Raw genomic sequence first — 22,542 nt, forward strand, 5'->3', positions numbered from 1 at the left:
CAGCCACCCTGCCCTTAGCTGTGCGTGAATTAGCACAAGGCATCCCCTCCTGGCAGCTTCCTTTTGCCCCCTTGGCCAGAAGCTTCTGTGCAGTGCACAGTACGCCCAACTGTACATGGCACTCACTTCCAGAAAGGAGCCCTGACCAATGCGCAGGTGCCGCCTGAGTGTGCTTTCCCCGTGTTCCCTCGCAGGGCCAAGGCCGAGCTGGCCAAGGAGACAGACCCCCTGCGGCGCCAGGTCCTGGATGGACGGCAGCTGGCGCTGAAGGTGAGCGCCAACTCCGTATACGGCTTCACTGGCGCCCAGGTGGGCAAGTTGCCGTGCCTGGAGATCTCACAGGTGAGCACTCGGGCCCCTGGAAGGCAAATGGGGGCAGGTGGGCCCCCTGTGTAGGAGACCAGAGCTCCATGTAGGGGACCTGTATCCAGAGGACTGGGCACCCCAACTCACTGGCCTTCTAGAGAGAGGATGCCAATGTGGCTTGAGCAATCGGTCCATTCCTTCACTCAGCAAATGCCTACTGAGCACACACTGTGGTCAGGGCTCACTCTGTGCCCTGGGGATACAGAGGGGAACAAAATGGATGAGAGCTCCTGTCCCTGTCATCTTGCAGCCCAGTGGGGACACTGACAGGTCTGTGTAAACGTGTTTAGGACACAAGTGGCGCTACGAGCTTTGCAGCCGGATAAAGCAGGAGGTGCGGACTGTCGGGGAGTGATGGGGCTGGGTGGGACTCACCCCTCTCAATAGGCGACGCTCACACAGAGGCCAAGGGACGTGGGGAGGGAAGCCATTCACCATCCCCATGGCAGCTCTGCTGCTTGAACGGAAAAACAGATTCTTTGAAACCACAGAGGGCCTGAGTTTCCGAGATTGCCAAGCTGGGGTCAGTGCCCCAGCTCCTGGCATATGAGGGCCTCGGAAGGGTCTTCCTGTCCAGCCTTCTCCCCTGGGACTTGAGTCTTGGCCCATTCCAGGCCAGTAGTTGTGCCGCTCTGCTTGGTTACCTCTAGCCATGGGGAGCTCCCTCCCTGGCTGGGCACTGCACCACTTTTCACAGGGCTCTGGGTGGAAGGCTTGGATGAATTCTCAGTGGGTGGGGCCTTTGCACACACCCACCCACCCGCAGTTCTGGGGGCCCCAAAGACCACTTAGGTTCAGTGATTCACTAGAAGTACTCAGAGAGCAGAAAAGCTGGTTCTCATGGTTATGATTTAATACAGCAAAAGGACACAGATTAAACTCAGCAAAAGAAAGAGGTGCACAGGGCAGGGTATAGGAGGGATCAGGCGTGTCTTCCAGTTGTGCTCTCCCAGTAGAGTTGCCAGGATGGCCCTCCTTCCTCCCAGTGTTGATGCGTGCCTGCACACATGCAGCATTGCCAACCAGAGGCTCTCACCCAAGCTTTGGGTTCCACGGTTTTTCTTGGGTGTCAGTCCTGTAGGCATGGAGCACCCTGTGACTGGCCTTAGTGACTCCATCATCCCCAGGCCCCTCAGCAACCCCCAGAGGTCAAACTGATACTGCATGGCCCCGGGCCCTACCATAAACCATGTTAGTGTCAACTACCTGGTGTGGTTCAAAGTCCCAGGTACACAAACACCTTTTTTTTTTTTTTTTTTTTTTTTTTTGAGACAGAGTCTCACTCTGTCGCCCAGGCTGGAGCGCAGTGGCACAATCGTGGCTCACTGCAGCCTCAACCTCCAGGACTCAGGTGAGCCTCCCACGTTAGCCTCCCAAGTGGCTGGGACTGCGGGCACGCGCCACCTATTTTTGTTATTTTTTGTAGAGATAGGGTCTCGCCATGTTGCCCAGGCTGGAACAGAGACACTGTTATCAGGCAGGATATTCTAGGGGCTTAGACTACCAGGAGCCAGGCAAGAGCCAGACCTTTCTTTGCACAAAGTGAATCGCTCACTGCATGCTCCCAACTCCCCTCTGCCTTTCACAGTCCCCGGCTGCCTCCCCAGCCTCCTTGGTGGAAAGGGGTGGCTGTGTGGACATCAGGCTCCAGCCCTGAAGCAGAGGCCAGGCCAAGAGAGCACGGCTTGGCCCTCCCCTGGGGCTGCCTCTTACCAATCCTGTGTCTCTGTCTTTTCTCTCTCAGCCGCTTCCCTCTGTCACTGTTCTGTTTCTGTCTCTTGACCTCTTTCCTTATTTCTGTCTCTCAAGCTTATGGGAGCAAGAGGTGGAATAATAAATGCAATGAATTGGCTGGGCGCGGTGGCTCACGCCTGTAACCCCAGCACTTTAGGAGGCCGAGGCGGGCGGATCACGAGGTCAGGAGTTCAAGACCAGCCTGGCCAACATGGTGAAACCCTGTCTCTATTAAAAATACAAAACATTAGCCAGGAGTGGTGGCAGGTGCCTCTAATCCCAGCTACTCGGGAGGCTGAGGCAGGAGAATCGCTTGAACCCAGGAGGCAGAGGTTGCAGTGAGCCGAGATTGCGCCAGTGCGCTCCAGCCTGGGCAACAGAGCAAAACTCCGTCTCAAAAAAAAAAAAAAAAGTAATGAATTACAGTGTTCATGCCTGTAATCCCAACACTTTGTGACACTGAGGAGGGAGGATCACTTGAGGCCAGGGGTTTAAGACCAGCCTGGGCAACATAGTGAAACCCCATCTCTACAAAAAATACAACCAAACAAAACTAGCCAGGCATTGTGGTAGCTCATGCCTATAGTTGCAGCTACTCAGGAGGCTGAGACGGGAAGATGGCTTGAACCCAGCAGTTTGAGTTACAGTGAGCTGTGATGGCATCACTGCACTCCATTCTGGGTGACAGAGTTGAGACCCTGTCTCTTTTAGTTTTTGTTTGTTTGTTCTGAGATGGAGTCTTGCTCTGTCACCCAGGCTGGAGTGCAATGCCACAATCTTGGCTCACTGCAACCTCTCCCTCCCAGGTTCAAGTGATTCTCCTGCCTCAGCCTCCTGAGTAGCTGGGATTACAGGCACCCGCCACCACGCCTGGCTAATTTTTGCATTTTTAGTAGAGACGGGGTTTCACCATGTTGGCCAGGCTGGTCTTGAACTCCTGACCTCAGGTGATCCACCTGCCTCGGCCTCCCAAAGTGCTGGGATTACTGGTGTGAGTCACCACGCTTGGCCTCCTGTCTCTTAAAAAAAAAAAATATTGAATCATTTCAGGAAAAGATTACAAAGGAAAGAAAAAGGAACATAGGACAGGTGGAACAAGTAAAAGCTAGACAGTAAAGTGGTAGACGTAAGCCCAGCTATGTCAGTAATTACACTAAATGTAAATGGGCAAAATGCTCTAGTTAGACAGATTTCCTGACTGGATCCACACAAACAAAAACAGAAGAATCACACCCATCTCTCCTTGGTGTCCCCACCCCCAGCCTCAGGTTTGGTGGTGGTGGTGGTGGTGGTGGTGTTTTTTAAGTATTTTTTAGTTTTTTTTTTTTTTGTGTGTGTGTGTGTGTGTATTTTTAGTAGAGATGGTGTTTCACCATGTTGTCCAGGCTGATCTCGAACTCCTGACCTCAAGTGATCCAGCCACCTCAGCCTCCCAAAGTGCTGGGTGTACAGGCATAAGCCACCACGCCAGCCAGTTTTCTTAACTCTAAAATAAGACAGTGGGTTTCTCAATGGTTTCTTAGTCAGGGTGGTGCCACCCCCTGCTCTGGGGGGCATTTGTCAATGTGTACGTAGGGCCAGTTCTGGTGGTACAGGGATGGGGGTTGGCACTGCTGGCTTCCAGGGATGGGGCCGGCTATGTCAGTGGTCCTGTACCATAGAGAGCTGCCCAGAATGTCAATGTGAGGGAAACACTGGGCCAGTGGCCTCTTCAGGCCGCAGTCTTTCCAGCATGCATTTGATGTAGTCACTTCCTTGTGCATGCCCAGAACTCTGAGCCAGGGAACCCACTTCTTTCCACCTGACCATTGAGGAGCCGCCTCATAGTCCCATTTTGCAGATTTGGAAACTGAGGCCCAGGAGGGGCAGAGTGGCTTGTGCATAAGCCCATGCCACTGGGAAATGGCAGAGGTGAGACCCCTCCCCCACCAGCCCACGTTCACTGCACATGGCCCCCAGGGCTTCACTCCACATGATTCTCTCCCCGACAGAGCGTCACGGGGTTCGGACGTCAGATGATCGAGAAAACCAAGCAGCTGGTGGAGTCCAAGTACACAGTGGAGAATGGCTACAGCACCAGCGCCAAGGTCGGGGGCCGCCCACCGCTGCCCTGAGATGGGCCCAGGGCAGGTGGGGGGATGGAAGCCGGACCGGACCCCCATGTCCCCGTGCCTCCTGGTCACACCCTGCCCACTCTCCTGTTGCATCCTTGGGTCCCGTTGGCATTAGCCACCCGCCACCCCCCAACACCAGTAGTTGACAGAAGGGACCCTGCTTCTCATATACACACATCCCCGCCGCCCGCAGGTGGTGTATGGTGACACCGACTCCGTCATGTGCCGATTCGGCGTGTCCTCGGTGGCTGAGGCGATGGCCCTGGGGCGGGAGGCCGCGGACTGGGTGTCAGGTCACTTCCCATCGCCCATCCGGCTGGAGTTTGAGAAGGTGCGTGGCTGGGTCAGGGGCTCTGCATTTAGGTGCCCTCATCAGGGTACTCAGGGTGTCCCGTTCTTTGGGTTCACAAAAGCCACAGTGTGAAGGGATGTTGCTGCTTAGATTCTCCTGAGGCTGGGGCCTTGGTTTGGGAAGCCTCCAAGGCCTTGGGCTTTGTTACCCTGGATGGCATCTGTTCTTTGAAAACCCTGTCACTGTCCCTGGTTTTGAGGTTCCCAGTACCTGTCAGATGTGGAGCTGCCCTCCACGCAGGGACCCTGATGGGGGTGCACCTTAGATCTGTGCACCATTGCCCCTGGCCCTCGGGGTGCGGCACACTTGGTCCCAGGAAACCTTGCACCATATTTTCTTTTGAAGAGACTGGGTCTCGCTCTGTCGCCCAGGCTGGAGTGCAGTGGCGAGTTCACAGCTCACTGCAGCCTCCAACTCCTGGGCTCCGGCGATCCTCCCGCCTTGGCCTCCTGAGCCGCCACGCCCAGTTCTCACACTGTACTGTTTCTCCGTGGCTTAATGCTCTCTCATGCCAGGCCTTGGACTTGGAGCCTCGCAGAGTGGGGAGGTCTCTGCCTCAGGCCTCACCCAGCCGTAGTTTCTCCTCTCTTTCATGGGATGCTTCATTGACTCCCCTGTCTGGATCTCATGTTTTAGGGACTATCTGGATTTATCCCAGTCTCTGTTTCAGATTGGGGTCTCTGGTGTGGGGGCCCTGGCATTGCCGAGGGGCCTCAGGAGCCACTTCCAGCCACACAGTGTCTCAGGGTCCATCCCACCAGGCTCAGGGCACGGCTCCCATGTCCTCATCCTGTGTCTGGGACCCTGTCTACCTTCAGTTTCTGGGGGGCGTCTCCGGATTGGGGCTTGGCCTCCTCAGGCTCAGGGTCTCGGCCACGGCTCCCTCCCAGGTCTACTTCCCATACCTGCTTATCAGCAAGAAGCGCTACGCGGGCCTGCTCTTCTCCTCCCGGCCCGACGCCCACGACCGCATGGACTGCAAGGGCCTGGAGGCCGTGCGCAGGGACAACTGCCCCCTTGTGGCCAACCTGGTCACTGCCTCACTGCGCCGCCTGCTCATCGACCGGTGTGTGGGGCCTCCTCCCTCAGACTCAGGGGTCTGGGCCCCAAACCCCTCCTCCCTCAGACCCAGGAGTCTAGGCCCCTAGCCCCTCCTCCCTCAGACCCAGGAGTCCTGACCCTAGCCCCTCCTCCCTCAGACCCACGGGTCCAGGCCCCCAGCCCCCTCCTCAGATCCAGGGGTCGGGGCCCTCAACCCCTTCCTTTCTTAGATACAAGACTCCAGACCCCCAGCCCCTCCTCCCCTGGGAACACAGGTGTCAGGCCCAGCTCTTCCTCGGTGGTGAAGCAGTGGAAAGAGTCGGCTTGGGCAGCTGTGGGTTCAGGCCCTGCCTCTGCCACTCTGCAGCCTATGGTAGGAAGGGCCCCTCTCTGCCCTGAGCCTCAGCCCTAAGAGCTCATCCTGGTCTCCAGCCCTGAGACCCATGGAGGCACCAGCCTGGCCCTCAGTGCCTTTTGGTGACACTGTGCGGCCCGCTCTCCTACAGAGACCCCGAGGGCGCGGTGGCTCACGCACAGGACGTCATCTCGGACCTGCTGTGCAACCGCATCGATATCTCCCAGCTGGTCATCACCAAGGAGCTGACCCGCGCGGCCTCCGACTACGCCGGCAAGCAGGCCCACGTGGAACTGGCCGAGAGGTCCTGCCGCGGGGCGGGTGGCCCGGCCAGAAATAACCCCCTCCTTCCTGCCAGCTGGGCCCACTTCCTACACCCCCACCCCCACCCCCGCCACCCACCTGCCCTCACCCACCCGCCACCCCGTCTCCACGCAGGATGAGGAAGCGGGACCCCGGGAGTGCGCCCAGCCTGGGCGACCGCGTCCCCTACGTGATCATCAGTGCCGCCAAGGGTGTGGCCGCCTACATGAAGTCGGAGGTCAGGCCCACCTGGCTGCCTGCTCCCGCCCAGCCCCCTCGCTCTCACTTCTGCTTTCCGAGATGGGCGGGCCTGCGGGAAGGGTGGGGCCTCCCGTGCCCTGTGGGGCCCTGAGAACCGCCCCCCATGGCAGCCTGGGTGTGGCCTCGGCCCCCTCTGGAGGTCCCCCCTCTATTCTGACCCCTCCCTTGCTTCCCTATGGAAGGGGCCCCAGTCCGTCCCCTGTGCATACAGCTCCCCAGCCGGGGGTTCCCTTGGATTCATAATCCTCCAGCTCTACCCCCACCCCCAGTGACCCACATCTTAGCCCCATGACCTCTGACCTCCTGACCCCTTCCTCATCCTTCCTTCCCCTTGTGAACTCTGACCCTTCCGTGGTGACCTGAGAGCCCTACAGACTCTGTGGCCCAGATACTCCGTGACCTCCGACCCCATCCCAGACCCAGGACCCCCCATGGCACAGCCCGCAGGCAGGCCTAGGCCCTAAGCCCCAGGCCCCATGACCACCCCGTGTCCACCCCGGTGCCCTTTCCCTGGCTGCCCGGGTGTGACTGCCATGTGGCCGCAGGACCCGCTGTTCGTGCTGGAGCACAGCCTGCCCATTGACACGCAGTACTACCTGGAGCAGCAGCTGGCCAAGCCCCTCCTGCGCATCTTCGAGCCCATCCTGGGCGAGGGCCGTGCCGAGGCTGTGCTACTGCGTACGGGGGCACCAGGGGACTGGGGGCACCCTGGGGGGGCAGGGGAGGTCACCGGCCCACCACCTGCCTCCTCTCCTGCAGGGGGGGACCACACGCGCTGCAAGACGGTGCTCACGGGCAAGGTGGGCGGCCTCCTGGCCTTCGCCAAACGCCGCAACTGCTGCATTGGCTGCCGCACAGTGCTCAGCCACCAAGGTGAGCGGCCCTGGCCACTGGGCCCCCACTGGCCCTCAGCCTGCCTCTGCCATCATCCCAGATCCTAGACACCCACCCCATCGGCTGGCACTGCCACCCAGTGGGCCCAGGGCCCCTGGGCGGGTGGCCCCTGTCTCCACCCCCCACAGAGGGTCCTCGGCCCCCACCCCGGGAGTTCCCCAGGGGAGTTTTCCCAGCACACTTGCTCCGTTGTTCTCCAGCCTCTGGGGACTTTCAGAAGCTGGGATTGGCAGTGGGCAGGGATGGGGTGGCCCAGTTCCTGGCTGGGCCCCAGCACTTGGGCTGACCCGCCTCCCCACAGGAGCCGTGTGTGAGTTCTGCCAGCCCCGGGAGTCTGAGCTGTATCAGAAGGAGGTGAGAGGGCCGGGAGGTGAGGAGGGGCCAGGTGGGGAGGCGGGGGCGCCCTGCTCAGCCGCTGCCGTCCCCAGGTATCCCATCTGAATGCCCTGGAGGAGCGCTTCTCGCGCCTCTGGACGCAGTGCCAGCGCTGCCAGGGCAGCCTGCACGAGGACGTCATCTGCACCAGGTGTGTGCCGTGTCCTGACCCTGGGCTGCCCCGCCCCTTCCCAGCTCCCAGGCCTGTGGGTTGTGGACCCAACCTCTGACTCCAAGGCCTCTCCTGAGCATCCTCCCCGCCCATCCCCTTCCAGCTGTGAGCTGTCCTGAGCCTCAGTGTCCTTGTCTGAAAAATGGGCCCATCCCAGCCCCCCAGAGGGGGTGGGTGCTTAGGGAGGCAGCGCCCGGCACCCAGTGTTGCCCGGGAAATGGCTGTCCTCCCGACACACCCAGCCAGCCTGGCCCCCTCCCCAGGGCGGGGCCGGGCTTTCCCCAGGGAACGGGTAGGCGGGGTGGGTTCCCACGCCAGGTGACAGGTGATATACGGCCAGCCATGGCCCTGCACCTCGCCAGGCACCCGCTGTTATCGGCTCCCCACCGTGCCTGCTGAGCAAACAGCCCGCTGCGGGAGGGGGCGGGTGGGCTGGGCAGCAGGCGGGGACCAAAGTCCTGGGAACAGCCCCCACCCCTCTCCCAGGCTGGGCACTGGGCCTTGGCTGGTCCTGACCCTGCCCCTGCCCCCACCCGCAGCCGGGACTGCCCCATCTTCTACATGCGCAAGAAGGTGCGGAAGGACCTGGAAGACCAGGAGCAGCTCCTGCGGCGCTTCGGACCCCCTGGCCCTGAGGCCTGGTGACCTTGCAAGCATCCCATGGGGCGGGGGCGGGACCAGGGAGAATTAATAAAGTTCTGGACTTTTGCTACATGGTGCTTTGTGGTCTCTGGGGGACACTGTCTGGTTTCATAAGCCCTGGCCTTGGCTGGGACCCTCCTGAGGCCCGCACCGCCCCTCATCCTCAGCAAAAGCCCCCGGACTCCCACCTGTGCTGCCTGGTTCATGTGGGCCAAGCCTGCCTCAGTTTCCTCTCTGGCCCTGAATGAACCCTTATACCAGCGCTTCTCTGCCCTGCTTAGGGCCCCCAGGTGTCTGGCCCGGGCCCAGCCCTCCCTGGTGATGACCCTGGGGACCCTGGTGGCTGCCCCGCCCTCCAGGTGCTGACCTGTTTCCTCCAGGCCCTGGGGCAGCCCCAGGCGCACCGGGGCTTCCACTCCTCAGCCCGGCCAAGAGGACCCCCCCACCCCCCGCCGGACCACACACCCACGATGTTTCCACGTCGGGGTCCTGGCAATGGGCTTTGGGTCTGGGTTTCCCCCCAGCGACTCCCATCTCTATCCCCGCAGCCTCTAACTGCCCTCAGACGCCCTCGGCCCTCCCGTCACCTCACACATCCCCCGGGGAGAGTCTTGTGCTTGCCCCTCGGCCCCCAGCCTGCCCCTGCTGGAATTCGGCTCCTGGGTCCAGATCCTCTGTTTCCTGATTCTCCTCTTCAGTGAACCCCAGCCCTTCCTCGATTTTTTCAGGGTTCCCCCAAATCCAGCTCCTGTCCCATCTCCAGCCCTCAAGGTCAGCCCCCCAAACCCAGCCCCACGGGGATCCCCAAATCCAGACAGCCCCTGGCCCGCCCTCCCTGCCACGTGACAAAGGGGTTGTGCAATCCAGCCCCCTCCCCTGACCCCCTCCCTGAGGGGATTTTTGAGGAGGGCCGAGCTTGTGGCCAGCGGGCACCCTCCTCCCCCCGGCAGGGGCTGGGCCAAGATATAAATAGGGTTGGCGGCTGCAGCGGGCGGCAAACAGCCCGCCCGGCACCACCATGCTCGCCCTGGAGGCTGCACAGTAAGTGAGGGCCCCCAAACCTGCACCCGGGGTCCCCACCTGCACTGCCCCTCTGTGGGGCCTCACCCATGGGCAGTGGTTTCTCTGCTCCTCACGGCCGGTGGGTGGGAGTGGAGGGGAGGGGTCCGCCCTGTCTCTTGCCCCTTCTGGTTCTGTTCCCTCTTCACTTCGGACTCTCCATCCCCCCAGTTCCTATCTTTCCTGGTCCCCAAAGATCTCATTTCCCCGGGACACTTGCTAGCATGTCCTCGCTGGGACTCTCCTCCATCCTCCCAGTCCTTGTCCTTCCTGGTCCCCAAAGATCTCATTTCCCCGGAACACTTGCTAGCGTGCCCTCCTGCGGGCGTCCTCCGTGGCTCTCACTCTGTCCATCCTCCCGTCTCCCCGAGTTCCCGTATCTGTTCGCTCTGTATCTGGCATCTCCCAGCTCTCAACATTCTGCCTGTTGCTCTCTGTCTCTCTGCCTGTCTCTGTGTCTCTGTCTCCAGTTCTCGCTCTCCCTGCCTTTTGGTCTCCTTCTGCCTCACCCTCACTCTCAGTGCCTCCATCTGGGGCTCCAGGAATCCTCCCCGCCTCTGTGCGTGAATGTCCCTTTGCACACCTTTCTCTGTGTCCCACCTCTCCTTGAGCCTCCTCATCTGAGTCTTCTCCGGGCTTCCCCCTCTCCACCCAGACATCTCTCCATCCCTCTCCTCTGGTCCAAGCTGGACTCAACTGACTCGCCACCAAGGCCGCACTTGACCCAGGCCCCCTCTCCATCCCCACACCTCCTTTCCGGGACTTTCTCTCCCTCACTTTCCCTGCCCCTCCCCACCAGGGTGTCTATGCAAATCCTGGGGAGGAGGGGGACATTTGCCTCCCCCCCACCCCCCACTTCCTGTCCCAGCAGGGGGTAGTGGGGGAGTCCGGTGAATGTGGTGGGGCTGGTCCCTCACACAGGGCTGCGGTGGTCACAGCTGCTGCCGCCTCCCCATCAGCCCCCAACCACTTTGAGATTCAGGTGGCTGGAGGCAGCCTCGGCATGCCCCTGTGTCTCTCCCCCTCCAGGCTCGACGGGCCACACTTCAGCTGTCTGGTGAGTTGGGGCCCCTGGGGGCCAGGGAGGGGTGGCCCACAGTGACCTCCCTCAGAGAAGTCATTTGCTTCCTGCCTCAGTTTCCCCTCCCACCTCTTCCTGTCACTTTGTTTCTGAGCTCCCCCTTGGTATCTCCCGCTACCCCGCATCCGTATTTTTGATGTCTCTCTCCCCCTCTCAGGCTTGAATCCACTTCCTTGTGGCTTTGTATCTCTCTCTGCCCATCCCATATTCAGACAATGTATTTTCATGTTCCTTTCCTTCTTTTTCGTATTTTTAAAAATTGTGTTCTCTAACAGTTCAGATACGGAATACTATACCCAACACCCTTGAACCCACAACCCAGTCTGAATAATCAAATCTTACTGATGTGGTTGAAAGAAAGCCCCTGTTTATGCCCCTCCACATTCACACCCCAGCCATGTTTTTTTGTTTGTTTTTTTTTAATTGAAGTGTAACTAACAAGTCAGTAAAGTGACAAATCTTGTTTTTGCATTATCTATACACCGTGTAGCCACAAGCCAGATCAAGATACCGAACATTTCAATCTCTGAAATATTCCTTCCTGTCCCTTCTCAGTCAATACCTTTCTCTGATATTTTCCACCACCAATTTGTAATTTGTTTTGCCTGCTCTTTTTTTTGTTTTGCTTTTTGAGGAGTCTCGCTCTGTCACCCAGGCTGGAGTGCAATGGCACCGTCTTGGCTCACTGCAAGCTCCACCTCCCGGGTTCAAGCAATTCTCCTGCCTCAGCCTCCCAAGTAGCTGGGATTACAGGCATGTGCCACCATGCCCAGCTAATTTTTGTATTTTTAGTAGAGGCAGGGTTTCACCATGTTATCCGGGCTGGTTTCAAACTCCTGAGCTCAAGTGATCCTCCCACCTCAGCCTCCCAAATTGCTGGGATTACAGGCGTGAGCCACCGCACCCAGCTGCCTGCTTTTGAACTTTATGTAAAGTGAGTCATACAGCATGTCCCTTTTGGGGTCTGGCTTCCCTCACTCAACATGAAGTGTGTGTCAGTGTCTGTCCTTTTTCCTTGCTGTATAGTACTCTATCTATGATCAGCCCACACCACAGTCTGTTTATCCCTTCTCCTGTTGATGACACCTGGGCTGTTTCCAGTTGGAGACTCATAATAAAGCTGCTGGGATGATTCTGGAACAAGGCTATTTTGTGCACATCCATTTTCAGTTCTCTTGATTAAATGCCAAGGAGTGAGACTGCCAGGTCCTAGGCATGGTGTGGATCTAGCTTTAATTTTTCCTAGACTCGAGTTCTTGAAGCAACAACACATGATTCATGGGGCGAATCAACATATGGAGGTTTATTTATTTATTTATTTATTGAGACAGAGTTTTGCTCTGTCGCCGGGCTGGAGTACAGTGGTGCGATCTCGGCTCACTGCAACCTCGGCGTCCTGGGTTCAAGCGATTCTCCTGCCTCAGCCTCCCAAGTAGCTGGGACTACAGGTGCGCACCACCATGCCTGGCTAATTTTTGTATTTTTAGTAGAGACGGGGTTTCACCATGTTGGCCAGGCTGGTGTCGATCTCCTGACCTCATAATCTGCCTGCCTTGGCCTTCCAAAGTGCTGGGATTACAGGCATGAGCCACCATGCCCGGCCTATTTATTTTTCGAGACAGAGTCTCACTCTGTCACCCAGGCTGGAGTGCAGTGGCGCAATCTCAGCTCACTGCAACCTCCACCTCCCAGGTTCAAGCGATTCTCCTGCCTCGGCCTCCAGAGTAGCTGGGATTACAGACATCTGCCACCAGGCCCAGCTAATTTTTGTATTTTCAGTAGAGATGGGGTTTCATCATGTTGTGCAGGCTGGTCTCGAACTCCTGACCTCAGGTGATTCACTGGCCTCAGCCTCCCAAAGTGCTAGGATTACAGGCGTGCGCCACCACGCCTAGCTAATTTTTGTATTTTTAGTAGAGACGGGATTTCACCATGTTGGCTAGACTGGTCTTGAACTCCTGACCTCAGGTGATCTGCCCGCCTCGGCCCCCCAAAGTGTTGGGATGACAGGCGTGAGCCACCACGCCTGGCCTGGAGGTGTATTTAAAAAGCATTAACCCCTGCCTCTGTTAAGTGAAACACTCCCATTTCCCCTTGCCCTTCACCTCCGGAGCCCCCAGGCAGGCAAGGCTGTGGGAGTTCTTCCACCCCTTCTCCAGGCGCCCTGATGCGCTGACTGTGTGCCAGTGAGGGGCCAGGGTTCTTGGGAGCCCACCGTCTTAGCAGGAGCTGGCTGCTGTGTGCCCCTATTGGGTTGTGTCTCTACTCTCTGTATCTCTGTCTCTTTGTCCCTGTCTCTGATGCCTAGTCTCTGTGTTTCTTTGTTGCTCTAATCTCTCCAGCATCCCCTCTTCTCTCCCATGTCCGTGCTGGAGTCTCCCCAAGGGTCCAGGGTGGGGGTTGGGAGTCCCCAAGGCCTGGGATGACCCCTCTTCCCTCCTGCACCCCGTATCAGTACCCAGATGGCGTCTTCTATGACCTGGACAGCTGCAAGCATTCCAGCTACCCTGATTCAGAGGGGGCTCCTGGTGAGTGACCCCAGCCCTGTGCCCTTCCTGCCTTGGGGCCCATTTCACAGATAGGGGAGCTGAGGCCCAGGGGAGGTCATTTCCTAGCACAACAGGATAAAGGTGGCCCGGGCCTATAGCCCTCCTCCCCTTTCCTCTCCCACCCATCCGCTCCTCCATGCAAATCCTGGGGTCAGAGATTTGCACAGCCTACAATGGCCTCTCTGTGCTGGGGGCTTCGACTGCGAGGAGGCCTCCGTGAGACATCCCAGCTTCTGACTCAGTGCCCTTCCCCCAGACTCCCTGTGGGACTGGACTGTGGCCCCACCTGTCCCAGCCACCCCCTATGAAGCCTTCGACCCGGCAGCAGCCGCTTTTAGCCACCCCCAGGCTGCCCAGCTCTGCTACGAACCCCCCACCTACAGCCCTGCAGGGAACCTCGAACTGGCCCCCAGCCTGGAGGCCCCGGGGCCTGGCCTCCCCGCATACCCCACGGAGAACTTCGCCAGCCAGGTGAGTGGTAAGGGGACAGTTAAAATCAAGCCCAAACCAGGTGTGGTGGTGCACGCCTGTAATCCCAGCTGCTTGAGAGGCTGAGGTGGGAGGAGGATTGCTTGAGCCCAGAAGGTCGAGGCAATCCACCGCACTCCAGTCTGGGCAACAGAGCGAGACCCTGTCTCAAAAAAAAAAAAAGAAAAGAAAAAGAAAAGAAAACTCAAGCTCAGTCATTTGGTTGAGGTTTGCTGGGTGCCGGGCACTGCACTGAGACTGCACATAGTAAGCCCTGCAGCGGCCTGCCAGGTTACGTTCCGTTGTTGCCCCTCTGAACAAGTGAGTCAAGAGAGGTAGTGACAGGAAGCCAGGGACAGGGCAGACTCGCATTACCTGTGTTGGGCCGGCTTTGAGGAGGTACCTCAGGTGTCCCCTGGCCACAGCGTGGTGATCTGAACAAAGGCCAAAGTCCAGGCTGTCAACAAAGAGGGAGACCAGAGCCAGGAGGGCCACCGCCTTGGCCTGAGAGGAGGAAGTGGAGGGAGACAAGGGGTCCCTGGACATGCAGGTGACCCTGACCTTCCGCAGACCCTGGTTCCCCCGGCATATGCCCCGTACCCCAGCCCCGTGCTATCAGAGGAGGAAGACTTACCGTTGGACAGCCCTGCCCTGGAGGTCTCGGACAGCGAGTCGGATGAGGCCCTCGTGGCTGGCCCCGAGGGGAAGGGATCCGAGGCAGGTATGCGGGAGTGGCTGGGGTGGGGGAGATGCCAGCTGGAGATGGTGGGGGTGCTGAGAGCACCATGGCTTCCTGGGCCTCTACATATACTCCAGCACTCTGGGCAGCTCCCAGATTCGCACCACCTGCTGGCTGTGTGACCTTGGGTAAGTGCCTCTACCTCTCTGTGCCCAGGTTTCCTGTCTGTGCGATGGGGATGGAGGTGATAGTGTCTACCCTCCTGAGGTCGTTGGGGGGACTAAATGGGATAGTAAGTGTAAATGGGACAGCAGTGCCAGGCACAGAGTGAGCACTTCAATAAGTCAACCTCTTCACCATCATTCCCGACACCACAGCAACAGAAATAATAACGCTATCAACCCCCAACGGTTCAACCCTTGCCCCCTGCCCGTGTGCCCAACATCCTTTATGCTCAACCCCAAGAAAGCTGAGATCGCTCCTTCCTTTCTGTGTCTGGGCCTCGGTTTCTCGTCTGTAAAGTGGGCATCACTGTCATCCTCCCCATCTCACGGGGTTATGATGGAGATTCAATGAGCTCATAACTGTAAAGCGCCTTGCGAAGCACCTGGCACTACATGCTCCACGGTGCATTGTAAAAATCAACACACAGGCTGGGTGTGGTGGCTCATGCCTGTAATCCCAGCACTTTGGGAGGCTGAGGCGGTCAGATCACCTGAGGTCAGGAGTTCGAGACCAGCCTGGCCAACATGGCAAAACCCCGTCTCTACTAAAAACACAAAAATTAGGCTGGGCATGGTGGCTCATGCCTTTAATCCCAGCACTTTGAGAGGCTGAGGCGGATGGATCACGAGGTCAAGAGATCGAGACCATCCTGGCCAACATGGTGAAACCTCACATTTACTAAAAATACAAAAATTAGCTAGGCGTGGTGGTGTGCACCTGTAGTCCCAGCTACTCGGGAGGCTGAGGCAGAAGAATCGCTTGAACCCAGGAGGCAGAGGTTGCAGTAAGCCGAGATCTTGCCACTGCAGTCCAGCCTGGCGACAGAGTAAGACTCTGTCTTAAAAAAAAAGAAAAAAAAAGGGAAAAAAAATTAATGGGGCATGGTGGTACATGCCTGTAATCCCAGCTACTCAGGAGGCTGAGGCAGGAGAGTTGCTGGAACCCAGGAGGCAAAGGTTGCAGTGAGCTGAGATTGCACCACTGCACTCCAGCCTGGGTGACAGAGCAAGACTCCGTCTCAAAAACAAACAAACAAAACCACAGCCTCATTTAAAAAATTTTAATTAATTAATTAATTTATTTTTTGAGACAGAGTCTCACTCTGTTACCCAGGCTGGAGTGCAGTGGCACGATCTCGGCCCACTGCAACCTCCACCTTCTGGGTTCAAGCAATCCTCCTGCCTCAGCCTCCGCAGTAGCTGGGATCACAGGCACCCACACCATACCCAGCTATTTTTTGTATTTTTAGTAGAGATGGGGTTGCACCATGCTGGCCAGGCTGGTCTCAAACTCCTGACCTCAGGTGATCCGCCCGTCTTGGCCTCACAAAGTGCTGGGATTACAGGCGTGAGCCACTGTGCCCAGCCACACAGCCTCATTTGTGGCTGAGAGACTTCAGCTCAGAGAGGTTAATTAAGTCACCTATTTTAACTTAGGACATTTAAGATGGAGAGGATCTCTCCAACGACTAGGAAAGACACAAGATGGTAATAAAGATTTTATTTATTTTTATTCATTTATTTGAGACAGGGTCTCCATCTGCCACCCAGGCTGAAGCGCAGCGGCGCAATCTCGGCTCACTACTGCCTCAAACTCCTGAGCTCAATCGATCCTCCTGCCTCAGCCTCCTGAGTAGCTAGGACCACAGGCGTACACCACCACACCTGACTGATTTTTAAAATTTTTGTAGAGGTGAGGTCTCGCTATGTTGCCCAGGCTGAACTCCAACTCCTGAGCCTATGTGCTCCTCCCACCTCAGCCTCCCAAAGTGCTGAAGTTACAGGCATGAGCCACCACACCCAGCCGGAAATAAATTATTTTATGGCTTATAGGTCCTGGGGCATACATGGCACGCCTGGAGGCCACACACACCAGGTCAGGGAGTGCAGGCAGGGAGGGAGAGAGAGAGGGACCAGTGGACTGACGCCTTTATTGGGTCCAAGGCGTCGGCCAAACAGGTTTCCTGAGGGGGGTTTTAATTGGTGGGTTCAGGCCAGGCACAGTGGCTCAGGCCTATAATCCCAGCACTTTGGGAGGCTGAGGCTGGTAGATCACCTAACGTCAGGAGTTCAAGACCAGCCTAGCCAACATGGTGAAACCCTGTCTCTACTAAAAATACAAAAATTAGCTGGGCCTGGTGGTGCACGCCTGTAATCCCAGCTGCTTGGGAGGCTGAGGCAGGAGAATCGCTTGAATCCAGGAGGCAGAGTTTGCAGTGAGCTGAGATCATGCCACTGCACTCCAGCCTGGGCAACAGAGCAAGACTCCATCTCAAAATAAATAAATAAATAAATAAATAATAAATAAATAATTGGTGGGTTGAAAGCAAGCAGGATCAAGTTCCAGGAGGTCACGCTGTGACTGAGAGGGGGTCACTGAGGCATCTGCACAGTCCATGCAGGGCCGTCAAGTAGGCTGTCCATGGCTCTCCCACAGGGAGGTGGTCACCAGGAGTCGGTTGCATAAGAGAGATATCTGGGTCAGCCACACTGAGGAACTCGGGGAGGGAGATGTAGAACTGCCAAGGAGGACAGCCCTGCTTCCAGCATGAGAATGTCCAACTTTTATTTAGTTTTATTTTATTTTATTTTGAGAGGGAGTTTCGCTCTTGTTGCCCAGGCTGAGTGCAATGGTATGATTTCAGCTCACTGCAACCTCTGCCTCCTGGGCTCAAGTGATTCTCCTGCCTCAGCCTCCCAAGTAGCTGGGATTACAGGCATGAGCCAAGCACACCCAGCTAATTTTTGTATTTTTAGTAGAAACCGGGTTTCATCATGTTGGCCAGGCTTATCTCGAACTCCTGACGTCAAGTGATCTGCCCACCTTGGCCTCCCAAAGTGCTGGGATCACAAGCATGGCCCACCGCGCCCAGCCTCCAACTTATACTTTCAATGAATGCCGAGGCAGCCTAAAATTATAAGAATTCAATCCGGGTGCAGTGGCTCACACCTGTAATCCCAGCATTTTGGGAGGCCGAGGTGGGAGGATCACCTGAGGCCAGGAGTTCAAGACCAGCCTGGGCAACATAGTAAGACACCATCTCTACAAAAAATAAAACAATTAGCTAGGCATGATGGTGCATACTTGTAGTCCCAGCTACTGGGGAGGCTGGGGCAGGAGGATTGCTTAGGCCCAGGAGGTCGAGGCTGCAGTGAGCTGTGATTGCTCCTCTGCACTCCATCCTGGGTGACAGAACGAGACCCTGCCTTGAAAAAAAAGAAATTAAGATGTCACTACGTCACCACCCCAAGGTCACACTGCTGTAAAATGGCAGAGATGGGATTCTTGTAGCCAGTGCCCTGCTTTGAAACTCCCAGTTATTGGCCGGGCGCAGTGGCTCATGCCTGTAATCCCAGCACTTTGGGAGGTCGAGGTGGGCGGATCACCTGAGGCCAGGAGTTCGAGACCAGCCTGGCCAACATGGCGAAACCCCGTCTCTACTAAAAATATAAAAATAAGCCAGGCATGGTGGCAGACGTCTGTAGTCCCAGGTACTCGGGAGGCTGAGGCAGGAGAATTGCTCGAACCCGGGAGGCAGAGGCTGCAGTAAGCCGAGATTGCACCATTGCACTCCAGCCTGGGCCACAGAGCAAGACCCCGTCTCAAAAACAAACTAAACCCTAGGAGCCCAGGAGTCAGGTGCCCTGGCCTCTCCCGGGACCCTGTCCCGCTTTGGGCTGAGAGGCTGGGAGACCAGGAGCTGGAGAGATAGCCAGGCCAATGCAACTGCCTCCAGATCTGTTCGCCTCTCTGTTATAATCCTTTAAGCGGCGCTGTCAACCCATTTCACAGATTCTTTCATCCACTAGCTCAACAAATATGGAATATTACGTGCTGGCCGCAGGGCGGAAGGCAGGACAGATGTAAATCTCGAAAATTAAAGCACAGAACGCGGAGGGGGCCTGGGGTTGACAGCTTCGGGCAGGGGGAGTGGCTTGCCCCCCCCACCCCCCGTGGTGAGGGGCGCAGAGCCAGGTGTATGTAACAGCCACTTCCCTCACCCCACTTTTCAGATCCAGGAGATGGAGGCCGGGGTGGAAGTCTCGGAGGAGGGTGGATGGGGAAGGCGGGGCCTTAGGGACCCCCTCACCTAACGTGTGTCCCCGACCCCACCGCAGGCACTCGCAAGAAGCTGCGCCTGTACCAGTTCCTGCTGGGGCTACTGACGCGCGGGGACATGCGTGAGTGCGTGTGGTGGGTGGAGCCAGGCGCCGGCGTCTTCCAGTTCTCCTCCAAGCACAAGGAACTCCTGGCGCGCCGCTGGGGCCAGCAGAAGGGGAACCGCAAGCGCATGACCTACCAGAAGCTGGCGCGCGCCCTCCGAAACTACGCCAAGACCGGCGAGATCCGCAAGGTCAAGCGCAAGCTCACCTACCAGTTCGACAGCGCGCTGCTGCCTGCAGCCCGCCGGGCCTGAGCACACCCGAGGCTCCCACCTGCGGAGCCGCTGGGGGACCTCACGTCCCAGCCAGGATCCCCCTGGAAGAAAAAGGGCGTCCCCACACTCTAGGTGATAGGACTTACGCATCCCCACCTTTTGGGGTAAGGGGAGTGCTGCCCTGCCATAATCCCCAAGCCCAGCCCGGGCCTGTCTGGGATTCCCCACTTGTGCCTGGGGTCCCTCTGGGATTTCTTTGTCATGTACAGACTCCCTGGGAGCCTCATGTTTTGGGTGACAGGACCTATGGACCACTATACTCGGGGAGGCAGGGTAGCAGTTCTTCCAGAGTCCCAAGAGCTTCTCTGGGATTTTCTTGTGATATCTGATTCCCCAGTGAGGCCTGGGACCCTTTTAAGATCGCTGTGTGTCTGTAAACCCTGAATCTCATCTGGGGTGGGGGCCCTGCTGGCAACCCTGAGCCCTGTCCAAGGGTCCCTCTTGTCAGATCTGAGATTTCCTAGTTATTTCTGGGGCCCTCTGGGAGCTGTTATCATCTCAGATCTCTTCGCCCATCTATGGCTGTGTTGTCACATCTGTCCCCTCATTTTTGAGATCCCCCAATTCTCTGGAACTATTCTGCTGCCCCTTTTTATGTGTCTGGAGTTCCCCAATCACATCTAGGGCTCCTCCGAGATCCTTTTGTCATGTCTGAAATCACTCTTGAGAGGTCTGGGGTGGAGGATGGGGAGTCAGTGAAATGTGTCATGTCTGGGCCCTGTCAGGGACACCCTTGTTATATCTGGGATCCTCCAATCACATCTGAGACCTCCTAGGCTCTCCATCTGATATGCCCTTTCAGGGACCCCACAAAGACTGAGTTCTCATGGGGATCCTACCCTTCCTAGTGGCACTCCCTATGGCCATGCTGAAGACCACTCTGGCCACGTGACTGATTTTGGGTGATCATGGCAGCTCCCCACCCATGTCATTTCTAACCAGAAGTCTCAAGGTCGTCACCCGCCTGCCCCCCAACCGAGGCCCCGGTCGCTGGTGGTGGTCTCTTTAGTGCACTGTAGCACTTGGTGGTGGAGGTGTGAGGGATCCACATTAACAGCAGACCATCAGCTGGGCAACGGCTCACACCTGTAATCCCAGCACTTTGGGAGGCGAGGCAGGGGGAATGGCTTGAACCCAGGCATTCAAGACCAGCCTGGGCAACATAATGAGACCTCGTCTCTACAAAACATAACAAAAACAATTAGCCGAGCATGGGGGTGAACACCTGTGGTCCCAGCTGCTCAGGAGGCTGAGGTGGGAGGATCTCTTGAGCCCAGGAAGTAGGAGGCTGTAGTGAGCTGTAATCGTGCCACTGCACTCCAGCCTGGGCGACAGAGTGAGACACTGTCTTAAAAACAAAAACAAGGCCGGGCACGGTGGCTCATGCCTGTTGTCCCAGCACTTTGGGAGGCCGAGGCGGGCGGATCACGAGGTCGAGAGATCAAGACCATCCTGGCCAACATGGTGAAACCCTGTCTCTACTAAAAATACAGAAATTAGCTGGGCGTGGTGGCACATGCCTGTAGTCCCAGCTACTCGGGAGGCTGAGGCAAGAGAATCGCTTGAACCTGGGAGGCAGAGGTTGCAGTGAGCCTAGATTGTGCCACTGCACTCCAGCCTGGGGGACAGAGCGAGACTCCGTCTGAAAATAAAAACAGCGAGACTCCGTCTGAAAATAAAAACAACAAAAACAGCAGACCATTCAAAATAGGGAGACTTTGCATAATCCAGATTTCTGCCTTCACTTAAAACTTTGGACGGCCTGGAGAGAGTCGGCCAGTTTTCAGTGGGGGGTGGGGAGCTGGAACAGGACAGTAGCCTTTCCTAATGAGGCATTTGTTCTCCAATCTGCCCCAGTCGCTGCCATCCCTGGCTATCTCACCCTAGCAGCTTCTCAAGCCTGTTGGCTTTAGACCACTGTATAAACCCAGCTGGAACTGAAGCCTGGGTGGACTATGGAGCCCTGGTTGGGACCCCCAGGGAGTCAAAGGCTGCGGGTCCTTGAGCCTGGGTGGGCAGGTGGATCTAGGGTGCATGACTTGCTGCTTCCCAACCTTAGTTTGTCCCTTCTGTGAAAAAGGGAGAGAAGGAGGAGGAAGATCTCAAAAAGACTTTCCAGCCCAGTGCGGTGGCTCACGCCTGTAATCCCAGCACTTTGGGAAGCCGATGCAGGTGGATCACCTGAGGTAGGAGTTCAAGACCAGCCTGACCAACATAGTGAAGCCCCGTCTCTACTAAAAATACAAAATTAGCTGGGTGTGGTGACGCATGCCTGTACTCCCAGCTACTTGGGAGGCTGAGGCAGGAGAATCGCTTGGACCTGGGAGGCAGAGGTTGTAGTGAGCTGAGATCACACCACTGCACACCAGCCTGGGCGACAAGAGCGAAACTCCGTCTCAAAAAAAAAAAAAACTGTTGCAGCCCTGTTGAGCCTTTGACACCGCCTGAAATCCACCCCACTCCCAGGAGGAGGAGGAGGAAGGAATGCCAATGACCTAGAGACACGAGAAGTCCATGTGGAGGCACACAGCAGCTGGTGGCAGAGCCCAGGCTGGGACCTGCCCTTAAGAGAATGAGTGGGAAGGGGGAGGGAGGAAGGGCAGGTAAAACGTCCTCCCCAGGGCCCCCTGCAACGAAGAAGGTACTTTTTACAAAAGCTATCATTGTCACCCTAAATGTGGAATAAAATAAGATGCATCGAGGTAGACAAACCTCCTGGGACCTTTTGTCAGGGACTGCAATCCTGCCCCTCCACTGAGGCCGCTGGCTCTCAGAGACACCGTGACATCACGGGTGATGATGAGAGAGGAGTTCAAAGAGAGAATTATATGCTGGCGCGGTGGCTCTGTAATCCCAACACTTTGGGGGGCCAAGGCAGGAGGATCGCTTGAGTACAGGAGTTTGAAACCAGCCTGGGCAAGATAGTGAGATCCCCTTCCCACCCGTCTACAAAAAAAATAAAAAATTAGCGGGGTGTGGTGGCGTATGCCTGTAATTCCAGCTACTCCGAACTACTGAGGTGGGAGGGTCACTTGAGCACAGGAAGTTGAGGCTGCAGTGAGCCGTGATCGTGCCCCTGCACTCCAGACACGGCGAGACCCTGTCTCAAAAACAAACAAACAAATCACAAAGACACCATACAGCAAAACCTATCTGAACCTTAATGCCGAGAAATAAGAGGCTTGACGCGCAGGCACAGAGGGTTCCGTTTATGTCTTCCTCTATTCCTGCCAACTGAAGTTCTCCACCTCCTCCCCGCTTCCCCTTCCGTCTGGGTGTCTGTCCCCTTCCCTCTGAATTGAGCCCTCGGGCTGGCAGCGAGGGACGCGAGGCTTCAGGTGGCCGCGGCACTACAGGCCTGGGCCCCTCCCCAACTTAGCGGGGCTCGCGGGAGCGCAGTGGCAGTCTGCCTGGCAACCCGTGACATCACATGG

The 22,542-nt window shown here is 57.1% G+C and overlaps 2 protein-coding genes across 8 annotated transcripts in view; both read left to right on the forward strand.

Annotated features, from left to right (window-relative positions):
* POLD1 (DNA polymerase delta 1, catalytic subunit) overlaps positions 1–8,679 on the forward strand; it is a 33,824-nt gene extending 25,145 nt beyond the window's left edge. For 5 of the 6 annotated variants that reach the window (XM_016936649.4, XM_063802111.1, XM_054672649.2 and 2 more), the window contains 11 exons: positions 195–342; positions 4,092–4,187; positions 4,408–4,545; positions 5,457–5,632; positions 6,114–6,266; positions 6,401–6,503; positions 7,072–7,204; positions 7,286–7,399; positions 7,722–7,774; positions 7,849–7,946; positions 8,507–8,679. In XM_016936649.4, the coding sequence (XP_016792138.1) occupies positions 195–342; positions 4,092–4,187; positions 4,408–4,545; positions 5,457–5,632; positions 6,114–6,266; positions 6,401–6,503; positions 7,072–7,204; positions 7,286–7,399; positions 7,722–7,774; positions 7,849–7,946; positions 8,507–8,612 (1,318 nt within the window). In that variant the 3' untranslated portion in view covers positions 8,613–8,679. The remainder of the gene's footprint in view (positions 1–194; positions 343–4,091; positions 4,188–4,407; positions 4,546–5,456; positions 5,633–6,113; positions 6,267–6,400; positions 6,504–7,071; positions 7,205–7,285; positions 7,400–7,721; positions 7,775–7,848; positions 7,947–8,506) is intronic. The other variant, XR_010153935.1, reaches the window with a different exon arrangement.
* A 344-nt stretch (positions 8,680–9,023) lies between these two features.
* Positions 9,024–21,819, forward strand: SPIB (Spi-B transcription factor). Of its 2 annotated transcripts, none has more exons than XM_016936651.4 (6): positions 9,024–9,650; positions 10,698–10,725; positions 13,205–13,277; positions 13,555–13,769; positions 14,337–14,487; positions 18,789–21,819. In XM_016936651.4, the coding sequence occupies exons 1-6, from the start codon at positions 9,628–9,630 to the stop codon at positions 19,085–19,087; spliced, it is 789 nt and encodes a 262-aa protein (XP_016792140.1). In that variant the 5' UTR covers positions 9,024–9,627; the 3' UTR covers positions 19,088–21,819. The 2 variants fall into 2 exon arrangements, with proteins under 2 accessions (XP_016792140.1, XP_063658202.1); XM_063802132.1 differs by having other exon boundaries at positions 9,517–9,650; positions 14,337–14,483.
* Positions 21,820–22,542: the final 723 nt, after the last annotated feature.

Source organism: Pan troglodytes, chromosome 20 (genome assembly GCF_028858775.2).
Source record: "Pan troglodytes isolate AG18354 chromosome 20, NHGRI_mPanTro3-v2.0_pri, whole genome shotgun sequence".
Taxonomy (NCBI): Eukaryota; Metazoa; Chordata; class Mammalia; order Primates; family Hominidae; genus Pan; species Pan troglodytes.

What these genes read in the sequence shown, in the direction of transcription:
- SPIB (XM_016936651.4), top strand. Translation starts at nt 9,628, where the DNA reads ATGCTCGCCCTGGAGGCTGCACA. An exon ending in GGCCACACTTCAGCTGTCTG is followed by an intron (nt 10,726 to 13,204) that starts GTGAGTTGGGGC and finishes ACCCCGTATCAG; the next exon opens with TACCCAGATGGCGTCTTCTA. An exon ending in CGGAGAACTTCGCCAGCCAG is followed by an intron (nt 13,770 to 14,336) that starts GTGAGTGGTAAG and finishes GACCTTCCGCAG; the next exon opens with ACCCTGGTTCCCCCGGCATA.